The sequence below is a fragment of the Callorhinus ursinus genome, unplaced genomic scaffold (assembly GCF_003265705.2).
Source record: "Callorhinus ursinus isolate GAN/ISIS: 27379988/994484 unplaced genomic scaffold, GSC_fseal_2.0 scaffold18, whole genome shotgun sequence".
Taxonomy (NCBI): Eukaryota; Metazoa; Chordata; class Mammalia; order Carnivora; family Otariidae; genus Callorhinus; species Callorhinus ursinus.
This window is the reverse complement of record NW_027397080.1, coordinates 11,281,589-11,302,739: the sequence shown is the minus strand read 5'-3', so window position 1 is coordinate 11,302,739 and position 21,151 is coordinate 11,281,589. Positions and strand designations below refer to the sequence as shown.

Here is a 21,151-nt window from a genome sequence, read left to right as displayed (position 1 = left end):
ACTGAGCCACCCAGGCGCCCCGAAAGGGGTATGATATTGACAAGACTGTCTGAGGCACTCCCCCTGGAGAAGAAGAAATCACGGCCAGACGGACTGCCAGCTGAGGCCCACGGAAGGTGGAGGTGACACATGTACAGGGCTCCCCCCCAGCAGGGCCGTGGGACTTGTCCCTGAAGCCCTTAGTAGCTGGGTGCCTGCGGAAGCGGAGAGAGAGGCTCCAGGACTGACTTGAGGGGTGGGGCTGAGTTTGGAGAAACGGAAGGCCATGGGGGCAGGGAGCCAAGGATATTGCTAGAAGAAGGGCAGAGGTGCTACCCTTGGGGCCGAGCTAAAGGGGGAAGGAGCGGGAGGGGACAGGCGACGGCCAGGCCAGGGAAGATGATGCCCAGGAGCAGAGCGGGGAGGAAGAGCTGAGCGGACAAAGGGCCGGCGCAGGCTGGGCGAGGCTCGGATGTCAGAGGTGCTGGAGGACGAGGTCCGGCTACAGCCAGGGTGCAGCACGCTAAGGGTAAGTGAGGTCAACTGGCCGCAAGGCAAGGTGATGGCAAGACCTGGAGTGGAGGGGAAGAGGCTGGTGACACTGATGGGAGGAGAGAAAGAACCAGACGTGGCGACAGCGTGAGGTCGAGCGAGAAAGGGTGCATGTGGCTGGAACGGCACTGGACAGTGGACCTCGAACCAATCTCTCCAAGGTGAAGTTCATGGGGCTGTCCCTGGAGAGGTCTCCTGGGTAATGGTGTCCTCAAGAGGGCGTCAAGTTTAAGGGACGACTTAGCAAAGAGGTCCAAGGCACCGGAGAGGGGGACACACTGAGCCAGGACCAGGACCTGCTGGAGGGGAGGAGAGCAGAGCAGGGTGGTTTGGGAGTTCGCAGCTCCCTCCAGGGAGGCGGAGGGGACCAGCCTCCGCCAGGCTTGTGTGCCTCAAACACCCCTGTCTGGGTCTGGGCCTTCCCTCCTAGCCCAGCGCCTTCCTGGAGAGGGCTCCTGGTGCTCCCCTGCCTGCCTGAAAGGCACTTGCCCTTGGCCCTCGGGGTCAGCTGCTGACCAAGTTTGACGTCAGGGCCCAGAAACACAAATTGATAAGCCAAATTTCGACTTGCAGAAAATCTCGCATGTAATTCCCTGTTATCTGGTTACTGTAATTCCATTTTGTCAGTGTTTCTCTCGCTCTCTCCCTCCCCCTCTCCCTTTGTCTACAAAAAGCCAACCAGCAGACCGAAGAGGAGTGCTTGAGAGACGCCTGGAACTCCGCTGTGATGGGCTTGCCAACTCGGTGGATTTGCTCTCCCTTTGCTCGGCAGCCTTATCCCTGTCATCTGTGGTCAAACTCATTGTCTTCTCCGGGTTTTTCAATTGCGAATACCAGATTGCAATCCTCTTCTATGACCACGTCTGTCGGGGGGGAAGTGCATCACATGTCTCTCTAAATTCACCATCTGAGGCCCTCCAAGGAGAGTGGTGCCACTTGGCGGAGGAAGGGGAGTCCACGTGTGGACTGTGACTTGCTGCTTTTCCAAACGGGCAGGACTCCAGGTGTCCCTCTACCTACTCCATGTCCCCTCAGCCTGGGGTCCCGCTTCCTCCCCCACCCATGCCCCATGGCTGGCTCCTCACACTACGGGTCAGCTCAAGGGGCCACCTCCTCAGAGACGCTGTCCCTGACCTTGCCCCTCATGTGGCTCCTGCTCTCTTGCCTCACTTGGCACCCCGACTTTTCCTTCATGGCGCTGACTACCCTTTGTAAGGATTTATTCATCTTATTAGTTACTGTTCTAGACCCTGGGGGCACACCAGTGGGAAAGAGGACAAGAATGTGTGCCCTCGGGATGCTCATGATCTGTGGGGTGTGAGGGGCCAAACGACTCCCCAACTCAGCCCCCCGGCTCCTCACTGGCTGCAAGCTTGGCCCCCCGTTTCCCCACCCGCTAGGAGGTCAGCTCTACGAAGGCAGGCGTTGGAGATGCCCTATGGACTACTGCGTGCCCAGCGCTTAGCACAGAGCTTGGAACACAGAGAACATTCTGTTCAGTGTGTGACTCAAGCTCGCATTTACTGCATGGAAACTGTGCCAAATGCCACGCTCAGCACTACAGATACAGAGCGGCCTGACCCACGGCTCCTGCCCTTGGAGAGTCCCAGTCAAGTGGGCACAGAAATAAGTACAAGGGAAATGATGAGGGCAAGGGGGCAGGTGTGCTCCTGACCGGACGGGACGGCCTCTGGGACAGCAGCTCCGGCCTCAGGCTGGGAGGGTCGGAGAGTCCCAGTCACCTGGGAGTCAGCCTGTGTCCTGCCTTCCCCTCCCCACCTGCAGCCTCACCAACCGCCTCAGGCTGGCTTCCCCCACTAAGCATCCCAGCACCCTCTGCTCTCCGGCCCCTCTCTCACTGGCTGGTCCACCCCCTACCGTTATTGGGATGGTGGCATCTGGCAAGAGGGGGTCCCCTGCCTCTTGCCTCTATTCTGAACTCTGCAAAGCAGGGTGAGATCGCTCAGAAAGGAAAATCCGATCATTACTGTGCCCTGCTCATTGATTCTTCCGTGGCTGCCTAAAATCCACAGATTAAGTCCCTAACTGCTCGGCATGGCAGGACCTTGCCTACCCCTCCCGCTCCAGATTTATCTTTGGCCATCACCGACCTTGAAATTTAGACACCCCCCTCCCCACTGGGCTGCCTGTGGGGAGGCAAACCAGAGCAATTGTGATGAGCGAGGATCTAAATCCTGCCTCCAACACAAGTAGGAGACCTTGGGCACATTTCTGATTCTCCCTGAGCTCTAGTTTTGTCATCTGTAAAATGGAAATGGTAATCATGCCCACCGTACAGGGCTGTTGTGAAGACTTAATGAGCTTATACATATAAGATGATCGTCAGACTATCCCGCACGTGGCATGTGACCAGTGGGCAGTAGGTGTTTCCCATCGTCATTATCACCCTGCAGTTGGCAGAGCCCAGCTGACGCTCCCAGGGCTCTAACCTGGCACCTGTGTCCTCTCTCCCTGAATGAGCATCCCCTGCTTGGCTGTCCGACAAAGAATCACCTTTGAGTGTCAGCTCAAATGCTCCCCAATCAGGGATCCTCCCTCGCATCGCTGGGCAGACTTAGGGGATCTTTCTCTCTCACTCCCAGCCCTCCCGACAATTTTCAGCTACGGCTCCACTGTGGCATGGGTTTCTCCCTATTAAATGGCAAGTTTCTTGAGGATCAAGACTGTTTTTGACATGTCTATACTCCCGGCTTCTAGTAGGGTGTAAGGCACAGAGGGGGGGCATTCAATACACATTTTGCAGGATGGTGAGGGGCGGGTAGAGGGAAGGATGGGAGGAAAGAAGCGGGAAGCAGGAAGGAAGGAAGAGAGTGTAGTATGTGGAGAAGAGTTAGAAATTCATGGTGGCAGAAAGTGACGGGGAAGACAGAGGAGGCCACAGAGAGGGTCTCAGGGACACCGTGAGGAGCCTGGGTCAAGGACTGATGAGTCACCTATGTGTGGTCTTGGAGGTTGTCACCTCCAAAGCCAAGGGTCTCATCTCCTCTGCCCTTTGTATCTCCAGAACCAGAGACAGTGTCTTAGGCCTACTGAGCAGCCCAGACCCATTGTTCAATGAGCACAAGCTCCTGTCGAGTGACCGAGACATCTTTGGTGCTTAGGATAACCCCTGGGCATGCCTGGATCTCATGGATTTCCTCAGAACCACATCCCACTCCACTTTCCTGCTTCTGATGGGCAGGGCACCAGGAGGCAAGGGACACTGCTTCTGCCAGTGCATCTCGGGGTTCGCGCATCTCCTTGCAAAGGTTGTCACACATGGGATGGAGGCACGGGTGGATGAAGTGGGTGACATGTTTCCCGCCCCATCTCCTTCCCCCACAACACTATCGTGGGGATGTCACAGCTGAAGGAGGGCAGGAACCAGGGGTGCATGTGGACACGTAAAGCATCGGGGTTACCTCCAAGCTGTTTGCATTAGCCCCACACTGGAGCTTGCTATCTGCAAAAGCCCATGTATTTCGAGAGTATATCTCACGGACAAATTACTTCCTGCCAATTTTCTCTTCAGTATCATAATGCCAGTTTATTGCAGACTGCTGCTGTGCTTGCAGCCTGCCAAATTTTAATGGTACAGCATCCTCGGCCGCTTGCCTCCCCCGCCCCCGAGGGCCAGGACAGACTTGGGTACAGCCGTGGATCCCACTGGGCTTGCCTGAGAGTAGGCAACTGCTGCCTGCATCTAACGAGACCCCAGTTCCCAGTGCCTGAGAGAGCTTTAGGGGTTTCATGGAAACTCAGTGAGTGTCTTAGGAACATGCCTGGTGTTACTCCTGGCCAAAGTTGGGAAGTTTGGGCCTCTCTGCTCATGGAGATCAAGTAAGAAGCAGAGGTGTCCTGAAAATAGTGGACCTGAGGTTGAAAATGGCCTCGTGCTTGAGGCAAGGCAGGGTCCGAAAAGGAGTGGAGCCAGTGATGCGGGTCTGTTGCCCTTGGTCTTCGTTCCAGCCTCGCTTAAGGCCATCACTTCTAGGAAGCTCACCTATGCCGCCCAGCAGAATTAAGTTCTAGGGAAGGGGACGGAGGTGCCAACAGCAGCGGGCTAGTCTTGCCTGTATGCTCCCTATTTGCTCTCCGGGATATCTGACCAACTTCTTTTCATCCTTTACGCAAGTCTCAGTTTCAGACACCCGCCCCTCCAGGGAGCTTTCCCTGATGCCCTCAAACAACGTTAGCTGCCCCTCCCCGATACTTCCCCATCTTCTTACACTTTCTCGACTCTACTGAACATAGCCTACGGCTTAGGTGAAGGCACAGATTGTCTCCTTGTCCTCATGGCCCCCATGTCCTGAACAGCATCTGTAACACACAGTAGGGCCTTCGACGACACTGAATACAAGGTGACCTCATTTCTAACGCGAGTCCCTGCTGTTGGGCGCGTCCTTTCTGCTTAGTTCCTAACGCCCTGCTCCTTCATGTCTCCAGGGTCAAGGTCTCCGCTCCTTCCTCCCTGTGCCAGCCAAATCCCCAGATTTAGCATTAGGCTGCCAGATTCCAGGCTCTGAGTCAGGAAGCGAGGAGACTCCCAGATTGATGCTAAAACTTGTTAGCAAGTTGTATGTAATTTTATAATGTTTCTGGTAAGTGCTAATTGCCTGTTCCTTAAATATTTCTTGTTCTACTGGGAAGCAAAGCAATTGCAACTATGAATGCATTTCCTACAGCTGGCTGCCCCCATGGAGGGGGACTGAATTTCTAGGCTCCAAAGAGTACTCAGATTTTGATGGCGCCTGAGTCCCCTCCCCCACCCCGATCTGTGATTGTGACAAGCAGAACTGGAAGAATTTCTAGAAAATAAATCCCCCAATTTTCTCACCCAGGGGCTCACACTTTTAATGAGGGGGGAGGGGTGATACTGTGGTGCCATCTGCCTGCCCCAAGGAAGCTTCTCTTTACCTAAGCTGGGGCGGAAGGCGTATTGATGATGATGGGGCCAGGAGTGCCCGGGAGCGGTCTCTGCCCACAAATGCCTCATGTCACCTGTAGAACATCTATGCCGCAGCTACCCTTCCCTCGCTGAGCCGAGGTGTCTATCCTGCATGGGATCCCCCAGAAGCTGGATAAAAGGAGGACTAGAGTGGGGGTGGAGTTCATTCTAAAGATTTGGGCCACGGGTGCAGGTTGGGAGAGGAGCTGCAGGCCTAGGGAAGCGGGGGAGGGAGCGGGCTTTTAACTGAGTGTTTCCTAAATGCCGGCCCTGCGTTGGGAGGTTCACGACACCGAGCCCTCGGAAGACCCCTGTGAGATCAGTGTTTATCAGCCCCTCTTCACAGGTGAGAATACCCAGGCTCAAAGATGTGGAGGCACTGGCTAAGACCACACACAGAGCCAATGGCAGAACTCAATTACAAATTGGGTCTGTCTGACCCCAAAGCCATGGGACAATGGAGAATGCCTGGCTCTTGCCTTAGAGTGCTGGGAAGCTGAGAGGGTACGGAGGAAGGGTGCTTGATTGTGCTTGTGCAGAAAGTCATCACAACTTAATCTGAGAGCTTTTCTGAGCACACGCCATGTGCCAAGCACTGGGCTCGGTCCTGCAGGCCTGAAGAGATGAACACGCTGTATTTCTGCCTAGAATGGGTTCTCAGGAGCCGGAACATGGCTTGGAATTACCATAAATGGAGATGGTGAGCTCAGTTTGGATGGTATTAATGGACTGAATGTTGGTGCCTCCCCAAATTCATATTGTGAAGTCCTAACCTCAAAGGTGCTGGATTTGGAGATGGGGACTCTAAGGAAGTAATAAACACTAAATGAGGCCACAGGGGTGTGGCCCATATCCGATAGGATTAGTGTCCTTATAAGAAGCGACACCAGAGAGCTTGTGCTCCTTCCCTCTCTCCCTGTGCAAGCACCAAGGAAAGGCCAGGTGAGGACACAGTGACAAGGCCGCCCAGACTAGAGACTGAATCAGCCAGAACCTTGATCTTGGATTTCTAGCCTTCAGAACCGTGACAAAATAAACTTCTGTTTCAGCTCCTAGTCTATGGTATTTGGTTATGTCTGCCTATGCAGACTAGCACACATGCCTTGGGTTTGAGGTGTCTGAAGGAGAAGTGTATAAAATGTGTCACAGGGAGACCGATATGCAAATGGGGAACAGATTTGGAAGTCACCAGTGTTTAGATTGAGCTGGAAGCCATGGGAGTAGATGCAGTCCTGAAAAAGAAGACGGAAAGCTGAGGAGAGACCCTGGGGAAGTGCCTGCTCTGTGGGGGCCATGAGGGGCCGTGCAGAAGCCCCGAGGGAGCAGCCAGAGTGGGGGTAGACGATCAGGAGGCTGCAGGTGACAGAAGCCCAGAGAGCAGCATGGGAAGTCACGCTGGGATGCCAGGGGACTTAACTGACCCAGCTTTATTCACAGCAGAGGGGGCTCCTCATCGTGAAGGCAAGAGATGGATGGCTTTTACCCTCAAACAAAAGGTCCAAGGTGGAAGGGCAGGCCCATTCCTACATTTAAACTTCCACAGGTTCTTCTTCCCTGGAGACGAAGTGCAAACTCTTTCTGAGGCCAAGTCTCTCAGTGACTTGGATCTGCCTCCTACCACTTTTACCTCCCCTCCCTACGCTGCGGCCAGAGCGAACCATTTCATTTCCCAGCCGGTCTGGGGAGTGGGGGCCCTGGATGCAGAGTGCAGGTGGGAGGTGGGGACCCAGCGCCAGGCCACCCGCAGGACAGGCAAGGAGCTCTGTTCCCTGGCAGAAGGGGACACGCCCGGAGTGCGGAACAGTGCTGATCACCAAGGGCTTGGGTGCAGAGGAACCTCAGTGGCCCCCAGGGAAGACGGCTCTCTGAGCCAGGACTGTGCAAGGAGCTCTCTGGAACCCCATTTCACTTTCTTCACAAGGCGTTATAGTCACCACTATCCTTTCCGTTTTATGAGTGGGAGATTGAGGCTCTGACAGACCACAGAACTTGGCCAATCCCACAGCTGGGACGATGCTGGAATTCACCAGGTCTGGTCCAATTCCAGAGTCTGTTCCATCTTCACAGAAACAGCTGCCTCTGTGAGCAGGACCCACTTGGACCGTTGGATTAACGATGTACAGACATGCCCAGACTCTCTTCCTCATCTGTCAGGAGTCCGAGGAGGACGTCCCTAGTCTGTGACCAGCAGTCCCACTGTGGATGTTTTTCGACTGCTTTAGTTTTCTGTTCTAGTCCGTGTGGCTCCCTGCTGTAATCCCAGCCCCCAGCATCATCCTGGTCATCACTACTGGCTGGGCGAGGTAGACACATGGGCTGATGAACAAAACCCCAACTGCTAGTAACGAGGAGCCCGGGCTCATGCCATATGGCTCATGGGACTGGGGCAAAATGTTGGCTTCTAAGAGATTTTATAAGGAATTGAAATTCTGTCATTTTGGAGATCCCTGGGGGGGGGGGGGAAACATCATGGGCTTTGAAGCCAGCGAGACATGGAGTTGAATCTCGGCTCTTCCAGGTCCCAGACTTCATGTGACCCCAGGCAGACACTCCACCCTTCTGAGTTTCAGATTCCTCAGGTACAAAAGAGCAGCCATTGGCTAGCTGTCACACTGAATGAGATGAGGCAGAGTTTCTCAGACTGGTGTGTAGCTACAAATCCCCTCTTAAAAGAAGGCTTACAAGGAACAGAAGAGAAGAAGGGAGAAGGCAGGATCAGAGCCTGCCCTGCTAGGCAACCCCTACCCGACCTTGGTGGTCCCTGAGGGTACCCCAAATGTTTGCGTGACACTGTTTGAAAACCTTGAGAAAATTAGCATAAAGCTTCAGGCACATAATGGGCGTTCAACGTTCTGTCCCTTTCTTTTCCGGTGAAATCATGCCAAACAAATCTAATTCCTCTTTCCTGCATGACAGCCCTTCAGATATTTAGACACAGCTCTCAGCTCTCCCCTGAGTCCACTCTTCTCCCGAATGCACTTTCAGGGGGCTCTTAACCTTTCTCACAGGGTTTGACTTCAGCCCTCTCCCTACCCCACAATTAAGCCCAATTCTCGATGCCCGGGAATCAAACATCACTAACTCCCTGGGGTAAATTCTAGCTGCTAAGTTTTTGAACCCTCACAGAGGACTTGCTATTTATTCCCACTTCCTCTTATCCTGGTGACTTAGCCAGTAGCTCTACCCCGTCAGGGTCTTTCTGCCCATTTGTTTGCTGACTGCTGACTGCCATCCCTTTCCGGCTCATGCTATTTATGGCTCATCTATACCATTGATAAAATATGGACAGATCAAGGGCAGGTGGGTGGCACACAGGATCATGCCTCCCCACTTCTGGAAACATTCACTGCTGAACATCCAGAGAACTTCAGACATGGGGGAAACTTTTGAAACTCTGAGTCCAAATCCACTCCCATTTTTCCAAGTAGTGAGTGTCAGAGCTTGGCCCTGAATTGGGGTCTCCTGATTTCTCTCTGCCGGCCCCCAGCTGCGGGTGTGTAACTCTATGTACCCGAAGAGCCATTTGCTTAGCTACCTGTGTCCTCACTCATTAGTCACCCATAATTGCAGTGCAATTCTTACTTTCACATCCTTGGCCACAGTCACCCTTCAGAGAAGCCCTGGGACCTAGGGTGTATTATTGCCTCCATGTCCCAGATGAAGAAACAGAGCCCCAGGGAGGCTCCCTGACCTGGCACGGGGCTAGAGAGGGACAGAAGCAGGGGTGTGAGCTCAGCACTTGTCACCCCATCGGTCCTCTCTGGCTGCTATCCTGTCTCCCCTCGACACGTGCTTCCTGTTCTTAGAACAGGGCCTTTGCTGTCCTAGCCTCCGGAACCCAGGGAGAAGAGGTGTCTGTTGTTTTAAGCCCCCCAGTGTGTGGTCCTTTGTCAAAGTAGCTGGAGGAAACCGACAGGCCTCCTGTGTCCCCAGCTTGGAGACAGAGTACAGGTCCTGGTACAGGAAGAACTCCTGGTCCCTGGGGGTGGGGGTCACACTGAGCAGAATAAGAGCCTTTTGGAGTTGCTCCCCCCCAACTCATCGCATGTAGAGTTATCAGGTCTCTGAACGGGGGTGGAGAAAGACCTTCTCTCTCTCATCCCTTGGCCCCTGTCTCTCTCCGTCATTTTCAAGACCCAAGGCTCACTTTCTCGATAGAGCCTTTCTAGATGCCGCACACGGGATGACCACCCCCTTCTCTGTGCTCCCACTGGCTGTTGGCCACAGATATCTTGCTTTAATAATAGCTCGTGTGTTTCCTCCTCTGTCTCACCCCTAGAGTGCAGACCCCTGGCAAGGGCTCAGATCTGATGCATCTGTTCCCTGAGTGCTGGGCTAAGCTCTGCCACCTACCAAATCTGCCAACCAAATGCTCGGGGGATGGCTTCTGCTCCCCTTTCTGTGGGGATTGGCATTAGCAGTCATCACCAATGGGAAATCTGGAAGCACACAGAAGGCTGATGATGGTGGTGGTATCTCCTGGACCCAGAGTTCACTGTTCCCTTAATGCTGGTTCCCAGGGAGATTCAAGTCACCCTCAGGCCACCAGTGGTGTATGTCTGTCTCTAGCCCCATGCACAGTCACTCAGCACTATATGACATCCAAGTATGGCAGCTTGGGAAGCTCCAAAAGTCTATGGGGTCTTTTAAAGGTCTACACAAGCCAGGTATGAATTGCAGATGAAACTAATGTACGCCCTTGGTGCTGTGTGACCTGCGCCTCAAGTGATTTATCCCAGATAATCCTCAAAACAATCCAGGAGACCCACTGGCCAAAGAAAGCTGAGGCTCAATAAGGTCGAATAATATGCCTAAGGAGAGGAAGCTAGTGCAGAACACAATCAGGATTCGAACCCAGGGCTTGCTGACTCCACATCCGGACCCCAAGTCTGACTGCAGAGTGAGTGGATAAGCCCCCCAACAGCAGTTACCTTCGTAAGAAGCCTTGAATCCCAGGGAGCTGCCGCTGCCATCGGTTTGGAACAAGAGCCACATTTGGTGGTTGGTGCTCACAATGAGATCTGGGACCGACGTACCTGTCAGGCTGTCAGGAGAGTGAGATTTAGAGATGTGCCCCCGACTCTGGCACCCCACGGAATGACTAGGAGCCCTGCCCAGTCAGGCAAATTCAGGGTCCACGGTGTTTAACACTGGAGCCCAGAGGCATGTGATCCAGAGGCTGGGAGACTCACCACCTCTCCCCTCCGGCCATGGGCAGGGCTTGTGTTTACCCATGACCCCTTAGCCCAGACCCCTGGGCTTGCGAGGGAGACCTGTGTCCTTGTTTTCTCAGGGGCCGGGGTTAGGTGTAGCCACATCTACTGCAGGGGTGCCTACACTCCTGCCACCTTTGATTTCTCACGTGAACTACTGCAAAAAAGACACAGACAGAAACCCATTTCCCTAATTGATCCCAGCCATTCCTTTTAATGAGACATCTCTTTCTGTTCCATATGGAAACATCTACTTCCATATATGAAACAAGGCTTAAAGTACACCGGTCACTCCGGGGCCACATTCTTTCTGAAGAACAGAGTTTAAGCATGGGGAGGATTCAACTCACATTAACCAAATACCTATCCAAGCCAGACAATTTTCCTTCCGTTCTCTTATTTAATGACCCCAGTAGCCCAGTGAGGTGGGGGTTGTGTTATCCCCACCGTATGGATGAGAAGATAAGGGTGCAAAATGGGCAGTGGCTTTCCCAAGGTCAGCCTGATGGAGAGTGGCAGAGCCAGAGTCCACAGCAGAGGCTGGGCTTTCCAGAAGGAGCCTGGCTTCCTCTTGCTGCTGAGACCAAACAGATCACCAGCACAGACCAGGGGGCGGTGGTGGAAGGTGTGATTAGATTCATGGGTCTTAATGTCTGCTCCATTCTGGAGTCTCAAAGCTTGTGGGGGGCACTGGGTTGGCTCTATGAGATGATCAGCACCGTGTGAGTGCTGTGGGGGTGGAGCTGGGATGGCCTGGCCCATGTGACACTGCAGGGCTAGGGTGCTGGCATTCTGTAGTGAGTAAGGATTGAGGCCAAGCCAGGGCTGGCTCCTAACTCTAGGGTGGCAGAGTCCATCTGACCCAATTCTGACAACAAAGGAGTCCAGCAATTTTGCCATGTGTTTCCCTGAAGTTTGAGACGGATGCTGACCTACAGAGATCTGAGGGTGGTGGGAGAGCCCCTGGGCTATTATAGAACTCGTTGAGAGCTCACTCAAAACTTACAGAGACCTGAGCGTAAGCCCTGGAGCTGCCATTCATTTGCTGTGGGGCCCAGGGCAAGTGGCTGAGCCACTCCGGGATTTTTCATTTCACGTTAAATGAGAGGATTGGGTTGTAGGAATCTTTCTGACTCTGCTGTTCTAAGGTTCTCTCTCTTGACAGAGCTCACTAGGATTTTGTCCTGGGAGGAGACAGAACCAGGACCCTGGCCTTCTGAGCACCATACAGGGCAGGTGAGTGATGGGGATGAGCCACAGGGGAAAGTGAGTATGATGGCTAATTTTATGTGTCAGTTTGACTGGGCCATGGGGTATCCAGATATCTGGCCAAACATTATTCTGACTGTTTCTGTGAAGATGCCTTTGGAGGACTTTAACACTTAAATTGGTAGACTGAATAAAGCAGATTGCCCTTCCCATATGGATGGGCCTCATCTAATCTGTTGGAAGGCCTGCATGGAACAAAAAGGCTAGTCCTCTCCCAAGTAAGAGAGAATTCTTCCTGCCTGCCTGACTTCCATCTGGGACGTTGCTTTTTTTTTTTTCCCCTTTTTCCTGCCTTGGACTTGAACGGAAACATCAGCTCTTCCCGGGTCTAGAGCCCCCTGGCCTTTGGGCTAAAAGGCTATCCTCAGCTCTCCTGGGCCCCAGCTTGCCAGCCCACCCTGCAGATCGTGGGGCTTGTCAGTCTCCATTATCAAGTGAACCGATTCCTTATACTAAATCCCTGGCTCTCTGTGTCTATCTTATTGTTCTGTTTCTCTGGAGAATCCTGATTAATACAGTGGAATAGGTGGGGGGGGGATGCCCTTCAGGCTCACAACCCATTCCTTTCTCCTAGGAGATTCCAAGTCCCAGCCATGTCACCTGATTCTGAGGGTAACGTCGTGAGTCCTTTAACTGCCCTGAAAGGATCTTCTCTGGCAGGTGTGGGGAAGGTGTGGGAAGTGCCCAGAGCAGAACAGCTCCTGCACAAGGCAGCTAGGACCGAAGAGCCATTTCTCCTTCAGCATGAAAACCAGAGGGCGTTGGCCAGGGGCTAGCCTGTTGGGGAAGGGGTATGGCACGGGATGCTTTCCTGCACTGAAGTTAAAAGGCATGAACTCAAGAGCTGGTTCTGCCACCAGCCAGCTTTGCAACCTTTGGGCCTCAGTTTCCCCACCTGTTAAATGGGGATAATGACACAACTAAATGAGATATCGGATGTGAAAGTTCCCTTCCCAGTGCCTGGGCACACAATGGATGCGCAGTGTATAGGAAAACTTCCCCACCCCACCCATCTGGGTAAGGGAGATGAGAGAGATCAGGCCATCTGTGCCAGGCCACATGCACTGAATAAGCGTGTTCTCCTGTGTTTATGTCAGGCTAATGGTGGCGGGCAAAGGAAGATCCAACAAAATGGAATCCCAGGACAGTGCGGCATTATCCTCTCCCTTGACTAGACCATGTGAGCCTTTTTTGGCTCACGAATTGTGGCCACTGTGTGTACGGGGTCCTGAATCCCTGACACCATTCATTTCCCAGATAGTTCTGAGCTTGCAGGGAGGTCAGCAACCACACTTCCACCGTCTCTGTCTGAAGTCAGACTGCCATGGATGGACATGGCCTTGAGGAGAAACCGGTGGGTGGCAGAAGCAGGGGCCGCGCAGAAGCAGCCCACCACATAGAATGCTCCAGGCGCACACCCAGGACCTCAATTCCCCTCCTCCCTGAGAAACTGTTCCTTCTGCCCACTTTCCCTGGGAGTTCCTAGAGAGAATGTGGCCAGTGCTCTGTTTCCTTCAGTCAGAGGAGAGGGGCCGGTCCCCTGGCTTGATGCGGCGTGGCCCTGGGGACCAGACAGGATGCAGCGCACCATCCCACCACCCCCAGGCCAGGACCATGTGCTCCCCGCCCTCCGGACCACAGCCCCGCTTCACTTACACATAGAGAACAGTTTTCTGGTCTCCGTCCTGCCCGCCGTCCCCGACCGTCAGGGTGTCATAGCCCCTCTCCAAGTCAAAGTCCTCAAAGGCCAGCTTGATCACCTGGGGAGGGAGCACTGGGTTAGGGAGCAGGCAGGGGCTTCCGGGAGACACTCATACAGCTCTGAGAAGTCCCCTCATTAGGTCCTGATGCCCAGAGTCCCTGGGACACCACCTCAAACGGAGTGTTTTCACACCACCTTTTGTAGTGTGAACTATTTCTCTCTAGGCCTTACGGCCTCTGGGGTCCCCTGATGTTTTCCAAAGATGTTCACAGCACATCTGGCCAATTCTGGGGGCTGCCATGGCAACATCAGGCACATCTGGCTGGCTGTGAGAAGATTAGATTCTCTCTTCATGCTTTAATGCACAGAAGTCCCCCTGGACTTGGTGGCAATTTTTCAAGCCACATGTGGAATCTCAGCCATCTTGCTGGCCCCTGGGGACTTGCAGAAGTTTCTCTTAGCCTCTCCTCTGCCTGCTTTTCTCTATCCTCTTTTGTTTATTCGTTGAATAAATGAATGTTTCAGGAAGGAGGTTTCAATAAGATTCTTCTCTCTTAATTTGTGTTAGTCCTGCCTTACACAGTATTTACTAAGCGCACACCATGTGCCAAACTTAGGAGGTGGGGTTTCAACAGTGAGCATGGTCCCTGCCCTTGGTGACAGAATGTACACCGAGAACCACCAAGCCCCTGCCGGGTGGCAGGTGTTCCAGTGAGGGCTGTAGGTACACAGAGCAGCCTGGGGCTCATAGAGCCTGCGGTGGGGGCTGGAGGAGGTCTGTCCGTGAGGGTGCTGTCTGAGGGTTCTGAAGGCTGAGGAAGATGGTCAGGCCACAGGGGGATGCTGGGGGACAGAGGGGGCCATCCTAAGGAGTCAGATGCACAGGGCCTGAGTTTCGGCAGAGATGGGACATTCCAGAACAAGTGTTGACTGCCTGTCAATGGAAGGTCTGCAAAGTGAGCACAGCCGCTGGCTGTTTCACCCTGGGGGACAATGTGGCTGGGCCTTCAGTGCAAGGAGGGGACTCAGGAAGGTCCAGAACTTGAGAAAGTTGCCTGGAGCTAAGTCCAAAGAGTCTTAAAATCTCCCCTGGCCCAAAGAGCTGGGGCTTATTCGGGGGGGGCGGGGTGGGTAAGAAAAGTTTCAAACAGTGGGAGACAGGGGCACATCGGTGCTTGAGAAAAACGTCAGTCTGGCAGCTTGTGTAGAAACAGATGTGGTAGGAGCAAGGCCAGAGGTGGTGGTGGTGGGGGGGGTTCCCGTCCAGGTGAGTGATGGAGGAGGGCGGTGGGGCTGGAGGAGACAGGTCTTAGCAGTATTTAGGGCTTTATGACTGCATGGGTGTGGGAACGAAGGGAGGGGGAGGGATTCAGGATGACCTGTGGGTCCCTGGACGGGTGGGAGGTGGTGCCATGAACAAAGATGGGACACAGGGAACACCACTCCTAATGGCTAATCTGGGCCTCTTTTTGTCTCTTTCATTTTTTAAAAAAAGTTTTTATTTAAATTCCAGTTAGTTGACATACAGTGTAATATTAGTTTCAGGGGTAAAATACAGCGATACCACACTTCCATACCGTACCCAGTGCTCATCACAGCAAGTGCGCTCCTCAATCCCTTCCCCCGTTCCCCCCTCCCCAATCTCCATCCCCTCTGGGAACCATCAGGTTGTTCCCTAGAGTTAAGAGTCTGTTTCTTGGTTTGCCTTTCTCTTTTTTCCCCCCTATGATCATTTGTTTTGTTTCTTAAATTCCATGTATGAGTGAAATCATATGGTATTAGTCTGACTGACTTGGTTTGCTCAGCAGTATACTCTCTAGCTCCATCCATGTCCTTGCAAATGGCAAGATCTCATTCTTTTTAAGGGATGAGTAATATTCCATTGTAGATATCTCCCACATCTTCTTTCTCCATTCATCTGCGGTTCCAATGTGGTGAAGATCTTCCATCTCCCAGTGGGGAGGCTGGAGGTGTTCCTCTGTGTTCCATTCTACGACTCAAGAAGTAGAGAGTTCCATGGATGGTTCTTTCTCATTGTGCAGGTCTCCTCTGTGCAAACCCACATACTGGCGGGGTGCTGGCACAGCCTCACTCCCTGGTGCCTTCAGGGACCTCAGGAACCACCTGCTGCCACACTGATTCATCAGCCCGGCTGCCATGTCCGAGGGCCCCTCCACACAGAGAGGAGCATCTCTGTATAAGAACACCCGTGAGCACAGAACAGTAAAGTGGAGGCCGGAAGAAATGTTAAAGGATGCTTCCCAGAAGAAATGAAGCCGGGGCTGAATTTGGGAGATGAACCCAAGTTAGTTAAATGGGTAAGGAAGGGAGAGCCGTCAAGAGAGAGCGGGGTAGGCGAACGGGCAAAGGTGTGGGACACGAGACTCATCAGAGACTCCAAACGGATCTGCAGTGGTTGAATGCAGAGGGGAGTGGAGGCTGGTGCTGGGAGGAAGTGGGAGGAGCAGAGTAGGAAAGGCTGTCTGTCCTGCTGTCGGTCATGACTGGGGCTTTGCCCTAAAGACAAGGGGAAGTGATGGAAGGGTTGTGAGCAAAGGTGTGACGCACAATTTTTGTTTTCGGAGCAACAGCACTGAGGGATGGTGGGAAACCAGGAGAGCCATCTCTGGGCTGTGGCAGTCACGTGGGGGGAGGCGGGAGGTGGGCCTGCAGCAGGCAGCGGCTGAGGTGTGCTCAGAAGGAGGGATGGCATGGAATGGTTGGCAGTGAGTGGGGATGCCTTCGCCCCTCTGATTGTCCCACTGCCAGGCCAGCTCACCCCTCACGCTCCCTGATGGCCAATGGCAACATCACGGGACTATCTGCTCGTCTCGGAATCTCCTTCCCCTCTCAGCCTCCCTGGTCCTATCCTGACGTCACCATTTCCCAGGCAGATGCACACCGAGGGACCCGGGGCATCTGCTCCCTGGGGCCCTCCCCATTGCAAGCCTGTGTGGCTCCCTGAGCTCCTCGGCATCCCCTCATACTGGCCCGTTCACAACTCTGGTTGGCACAGACCCCTCCTTCCCTGCTGGCTCCGCTAGCAATGTCTCCTCCCTGAGGCCCGTCTTTTCCAGGTGCTCCCACACCCTTCCTCACCTCTGGGTCCGCACTTACCTCCTGCACTGGCACTGATGGGTTTACCTGCTCCTCCACTACACTGGGAACTTCCAGGGGCAGGGGTGGGCAGGGGCCAGGTCTCCCTGTCTCTGATGCCCCTGCCTGTCGCTGTACCAGGCAAAGGCCAGAGGCTCAGACAGTGCTGAACCAGACAACATTTTCCAAACCCTTCCCAGTTCTCCAGCACCTACCAAGGGCTAGGCCCTCGGTCCCCCACTGGAGTTACTCTCTAGAACATAAGACTGGCAAACCATTTCTGTAAAGGGCCAGAGAGTAACTGTTTTGCCTTGTGCAGACCATAGGATGTCTGTCTCAACTACCCACCTCTGCTGCTGTAGCATGAACGTAGCCAGAAACAGTATGCATGCGGTTTACAAAATCAAGCAATGAACTAATTTGGGCCCACAGGGGTGAGTCTGCCGACCCCCGGTCGAGGAGATTCTTTGAGACACTTAATCACAGTTTTTGATCATCTTGTCTTATGAGATTTCCTCACTGCAAGCACGGACCCCTTACCACGTGCTCGACACTGTTTGGAGCAGTTAGGACACATCAGTTCAGGGAAACTCACAACAACCGCTACTAGGAATACCTCCACTTTACGAATGGAAAAACCATTCGTAAAATGGAGGCCCAGAGATGTTAGGCAACTTGCCTTAGATCACACAGCTGAGTGGTAGAACTGGACCTCACCAGGCAGCCAGAGGCCAGGCTCTTTGCCACTCACTGCCTCACAGCTGCCCCAGAGAGGTCTCAGTTCCACTGGGTAGCCACCATGACTGACCCTCCCAAATCTTCCCTCAGCTCTTTTGCTGAATCCTAGCAGCTTGGCAAACACTTGCTGCATCTAAAATCCGGCAAGGCCACAGTGCCTTCTGCAGGAGGAGGGGCCTGGCCTCTGCAGGGAGTGATGGCCCTGGATGCACACTCTCGCCACCATCACCCCCTTCCAGCCAGCCTCGGGGCAGAGGACACTGGCTCACCAAGCCACCTCCAAAAGAGGGAGTGTAGGATTATTATGTCTATAATGGGAAAATACTGCTTTGAAGGCCAGAACCCAGAGTCATAAAATGATTCACATCACTGGTTAGAGCAGCCATTGATGTGAACTGAATTTTAGAGCATCTGACCCTAACGCAGGAACTAATTACAGCAAGTAGACCGTACAACAGACTAACATTGCAGTGTTGGGACAGCCCCCACTGCACAATGTACTGATGCTTTCATTTTTTTTCTCCTCTTCTTTGGCCTTTGTTTAAAGACAGGATCTTATAATGACTCATTAACTAACATGCAGATCAATCAAACTCACAGAGTGTCTTTCTGAGGCAGGAGAGTGGCAGCACGTGAAATAGGTGTGATCAAAGAGGCATACTTGTATATGGCTCACACACCTAATTTACACCCATCAGACAAAGCGATAAACGAACCCATCATCTAGGACGTAATTACTGAGCACCTGCCGTGTGTCCAGCACCGAGCTAGCTGCTTCCCGGAAGTTATCTCACTTTCCTGGCAACTTAGAGCCGAATCCCAACACTGAGAGCACGGGGCAGATGTGAGTGCTGGGGATCACAAGGAAGGGGGAAATGAGAGGGGGGTACACGGAGGAGGCGGATGCGCTGGGCCTCGCATGATGGAGGAGGGTGTGGGCTCTGTCCAGGAGATGCTGGGAGCATTGAACTGGGAGCGAAGAGCAGGGCAGGCAGCCGGGGTAGGGGAGGGGTGGGGGGTAAGAGCAGCCTGGCTGAGTCTGCAGTTGGTTTTTACCTGGCAGGCCAGAGTGCATGGTCTGGACTTGATGGTGAAGATGAGGGGAAGTTACAACTCAGCATGAAGGGAGGGCTGGAGGCAGGGAGACCGGCCAAGAGGCTGGTCCAGGGCCCAGGAGTGGCAGGAGGGCTTCAGGGGAGCCTGAGTCTGTGTTTGCTGCAGAGGGCAGGAGAGGGCAGGGGTCTGGAGACTATAACCTCAGCATACAGCTGCCTTCCCAGAACAGCGGGGGATGGGAGCTAGACCATGGCGGGGGGTACCCACCCTGGGTCCAGGAGGACAGTCCTTGCTTCCTGAACACTGCCCAGGACCACCCAAAGGACAGGGATCCCAGGTCTGTCAGCCTGTGCCCGATGCCTTGGGGAGGCTGCAGAGGATCTGACTGCTCACAGGCATTTTTTTTGGAAGCTGGAGTCTCAGAGACCTAACCTGAGACAGTTTTGTCCAATGACTAAATTTCTGTTAAGAGCCTCCTTTCTGGGCTCCTTGCCTCTGCTGTCATCCTTCACTCTGTATCCAAACTCTGTGTCCCAGGATCCCTTAAAGCAGGGGTTGGAGAACCATGACCCTTGGGCCACATCTGGCCTATGGACTGTTTTTGTATGGCCCATTGAGTTAAGATATGTTCTCACATTTTTAAAGGTTTAAAAAACAAATAAAGCACTACAAAGAAGAATGTGCAACAAAAACTTCACGTGGTCCTCAAGCCTAAAATATTTATTATCTGGCTCTTTACAGAAAAAGTTTGCTGACCGCTGGTGTAGAGCAAGGTTTTTCAAATCGGGTTCCCAGGCACCCCAGGGTTCCATAAACGTACCTGAGCAGCCATCAACCAAGGTAGAGCAGGAGCCAGAGTGAGCAGAACCCTGCTCCAACCAAAGCAGCTCCTTTTGATCTAGTTCATGTTTTGGGATTCTGTGACAGACATGGACAGTGGTTTACTCAATGTCTCTCCCTCAGTTTACCCATGCTTAACAGAACTCTGAGTTTGGAGTGTGGCAATGTACTCAGCTAACCTCAGAGCTAAGAGCTAAGTAACAGGGTTCTGGGCAATGAGACACAAGCTGAGGAGCCCTCAGGGCATTTTCCCACCTTTCTCCTTGCTTTCCTGGAATGCAGATGTGAGGACTGAGCTGGAGCAGCCTTCTTGTGATCATGAGGACAAGAGCCACACACAGAGAATGGCAGAGGGAAAACCAGAAGGTAATGCAGACCCCAAAGGAACTGCTAAACCAGCCCTGGACTCTTCACCTCTAGGCCTTTGGTATATGGGAAATAAAATGTGCTTTGTTTCAGCTTCTGTGGAGGCATCTTCTGCAGTTCATAGCCAATCGCAACCTAATAGCTACAGGTTCTGAAGAAAGACTTTCGTCACCATAGAAAAGTTTGCCGACTCTTGACCATCAGGATAAAGCTTAGCATCTTGGCAAGGACAACCCAGGCTGAAATGGCTTTCCTAGCTAGTTGGAGCTCCCTTCCACATTGCTCTGCAGTAGTCCCACTTTTCCTATTCCTCCTCAGAGCACTTTTCTGAGCTCCTGAGGGCTGACCTTGGCCCACCCAGCCTTGGTTTATGAATTCTGTCAGTTTGACCATTAGCTCCAAAAAAGGAAGGGAAGTTCCTTTTCCTGAACATAGCCTGCACAGTGATTCCTGGCCCGATCTTGCTGAGGGCCCAGAGCAGGGTTGGACAGGCGGCTCCTGGGGTGGGGAGGTGAGGAGGCCAGTGGGAAGGCTGACCTTAACCCCAGGAGTTCAAGCAGAATGGCCCCCAGGATCCTTGAGAAGGCTTTGGAGGAGGCTGGGAAAGAAAGCCCAGGGGCAGTGCTTGCTTCGGCAGCACATATACTAAAGAAAGCCCAGGGGCAGAGACTGAAAACTTTCAGATGTTTTGGAACTTTGGTCACTACTTCAGGTTGAATTTTGGAGGCTTGGAGAGTACCAAACCTGTTCACCCATTCATTGGCTCTTTCACTCACTGATTGATGAGTTCATTTATTCACTTAGTCATTCAACAGTTAAAATGCACTTGCCACGTGCTGGGCTTTGGGAAGGAAACGGCAGGCAAGCTAAACATGGCCACTGCCCTGAAAGACCCCACAGTCTGGAAGAGGCGATGCATGAGTCTGTGGAAAACACCATGCAGTGTGATGGGTGCTGGAGTCAGAAGGGGATGGGGCAAGTATGAGGGCCACGGAAAGTCCTGGCTAGCGGAGGCCAGGGCTTGCCTTCAAGAACAGAGGAGGGGGTGTGGGGACATCCAGGCCACAGCCAGGTGTGGGGACAGAGGAACACTAAGAGGTGATGTGAGGTGAGGACAACCGTAAGAGGAACAGAATCAGGTTTAGGACTTGGAGGAGGCCATTAAGGGGTCATGAGGAATGGGCTTGGGGCACTTGGGGGAAAGCCCTCCGGGGGCCAGCATCTCACATGGGGCCCAGCACAGACAGGGCATGAGTCAATGTTTGCTGAATGAGTAAGTGAGTGAGCAAATGGGCCAGCAAATGTGCCCCTGACATTTGCACTAGGAAGCGATCATTTGCCTGGAGAGTGATTTCCCAATTCTTCAGGTGCACAAAGGGAAGAGTGACACTG

General features: G+C 53.3%; 1 protein-coding gene and 1 long non-coding RNA gene across 2 annotated transcripts in view; one reads left to right on the top strand and one right to left on the bottom strand.

Annotated features, from left to right (window-relative positions):
- Positions 1 to 21,151, bottom strand: part of CSMD2 (CUB and Sushi multiple domains 2) — a 598,617-nt gene that overhangs the window by 248,348 nt on the left and 329,118 nt on the right. The window contains exons 11-12 of the mRNA XM_073902955.1: positions 13,618 to 13,721; positions 10,411 to 10,523 (exon numbers count right to left, since the gene is read on the bottom strand). Coding sequence (XP_073759056.1) covers positions 10,411 to 10,523; positions 13,618 to 13,721 — 217 coding nt within the window. The remainder of the gene's footprint in view (positions 1 to 10,410; positions 10,524 to 13,617; positions 13,722 to 21,151) is intronic.
- Positions 277 to 20,497, top strand: LOC141374425 (uncharacterized). Its single transcript, XR_012381300.1, has 5 exons — positions 277 to 508; positions 15,706 to 15,981; positions 18,196 to 18,341; positions 19,676 to 19,759; positions 19,853 to 20,497. It is a non-coding gene; the product is annotated as an uncharacterized lncRNA (long non-coding RNA).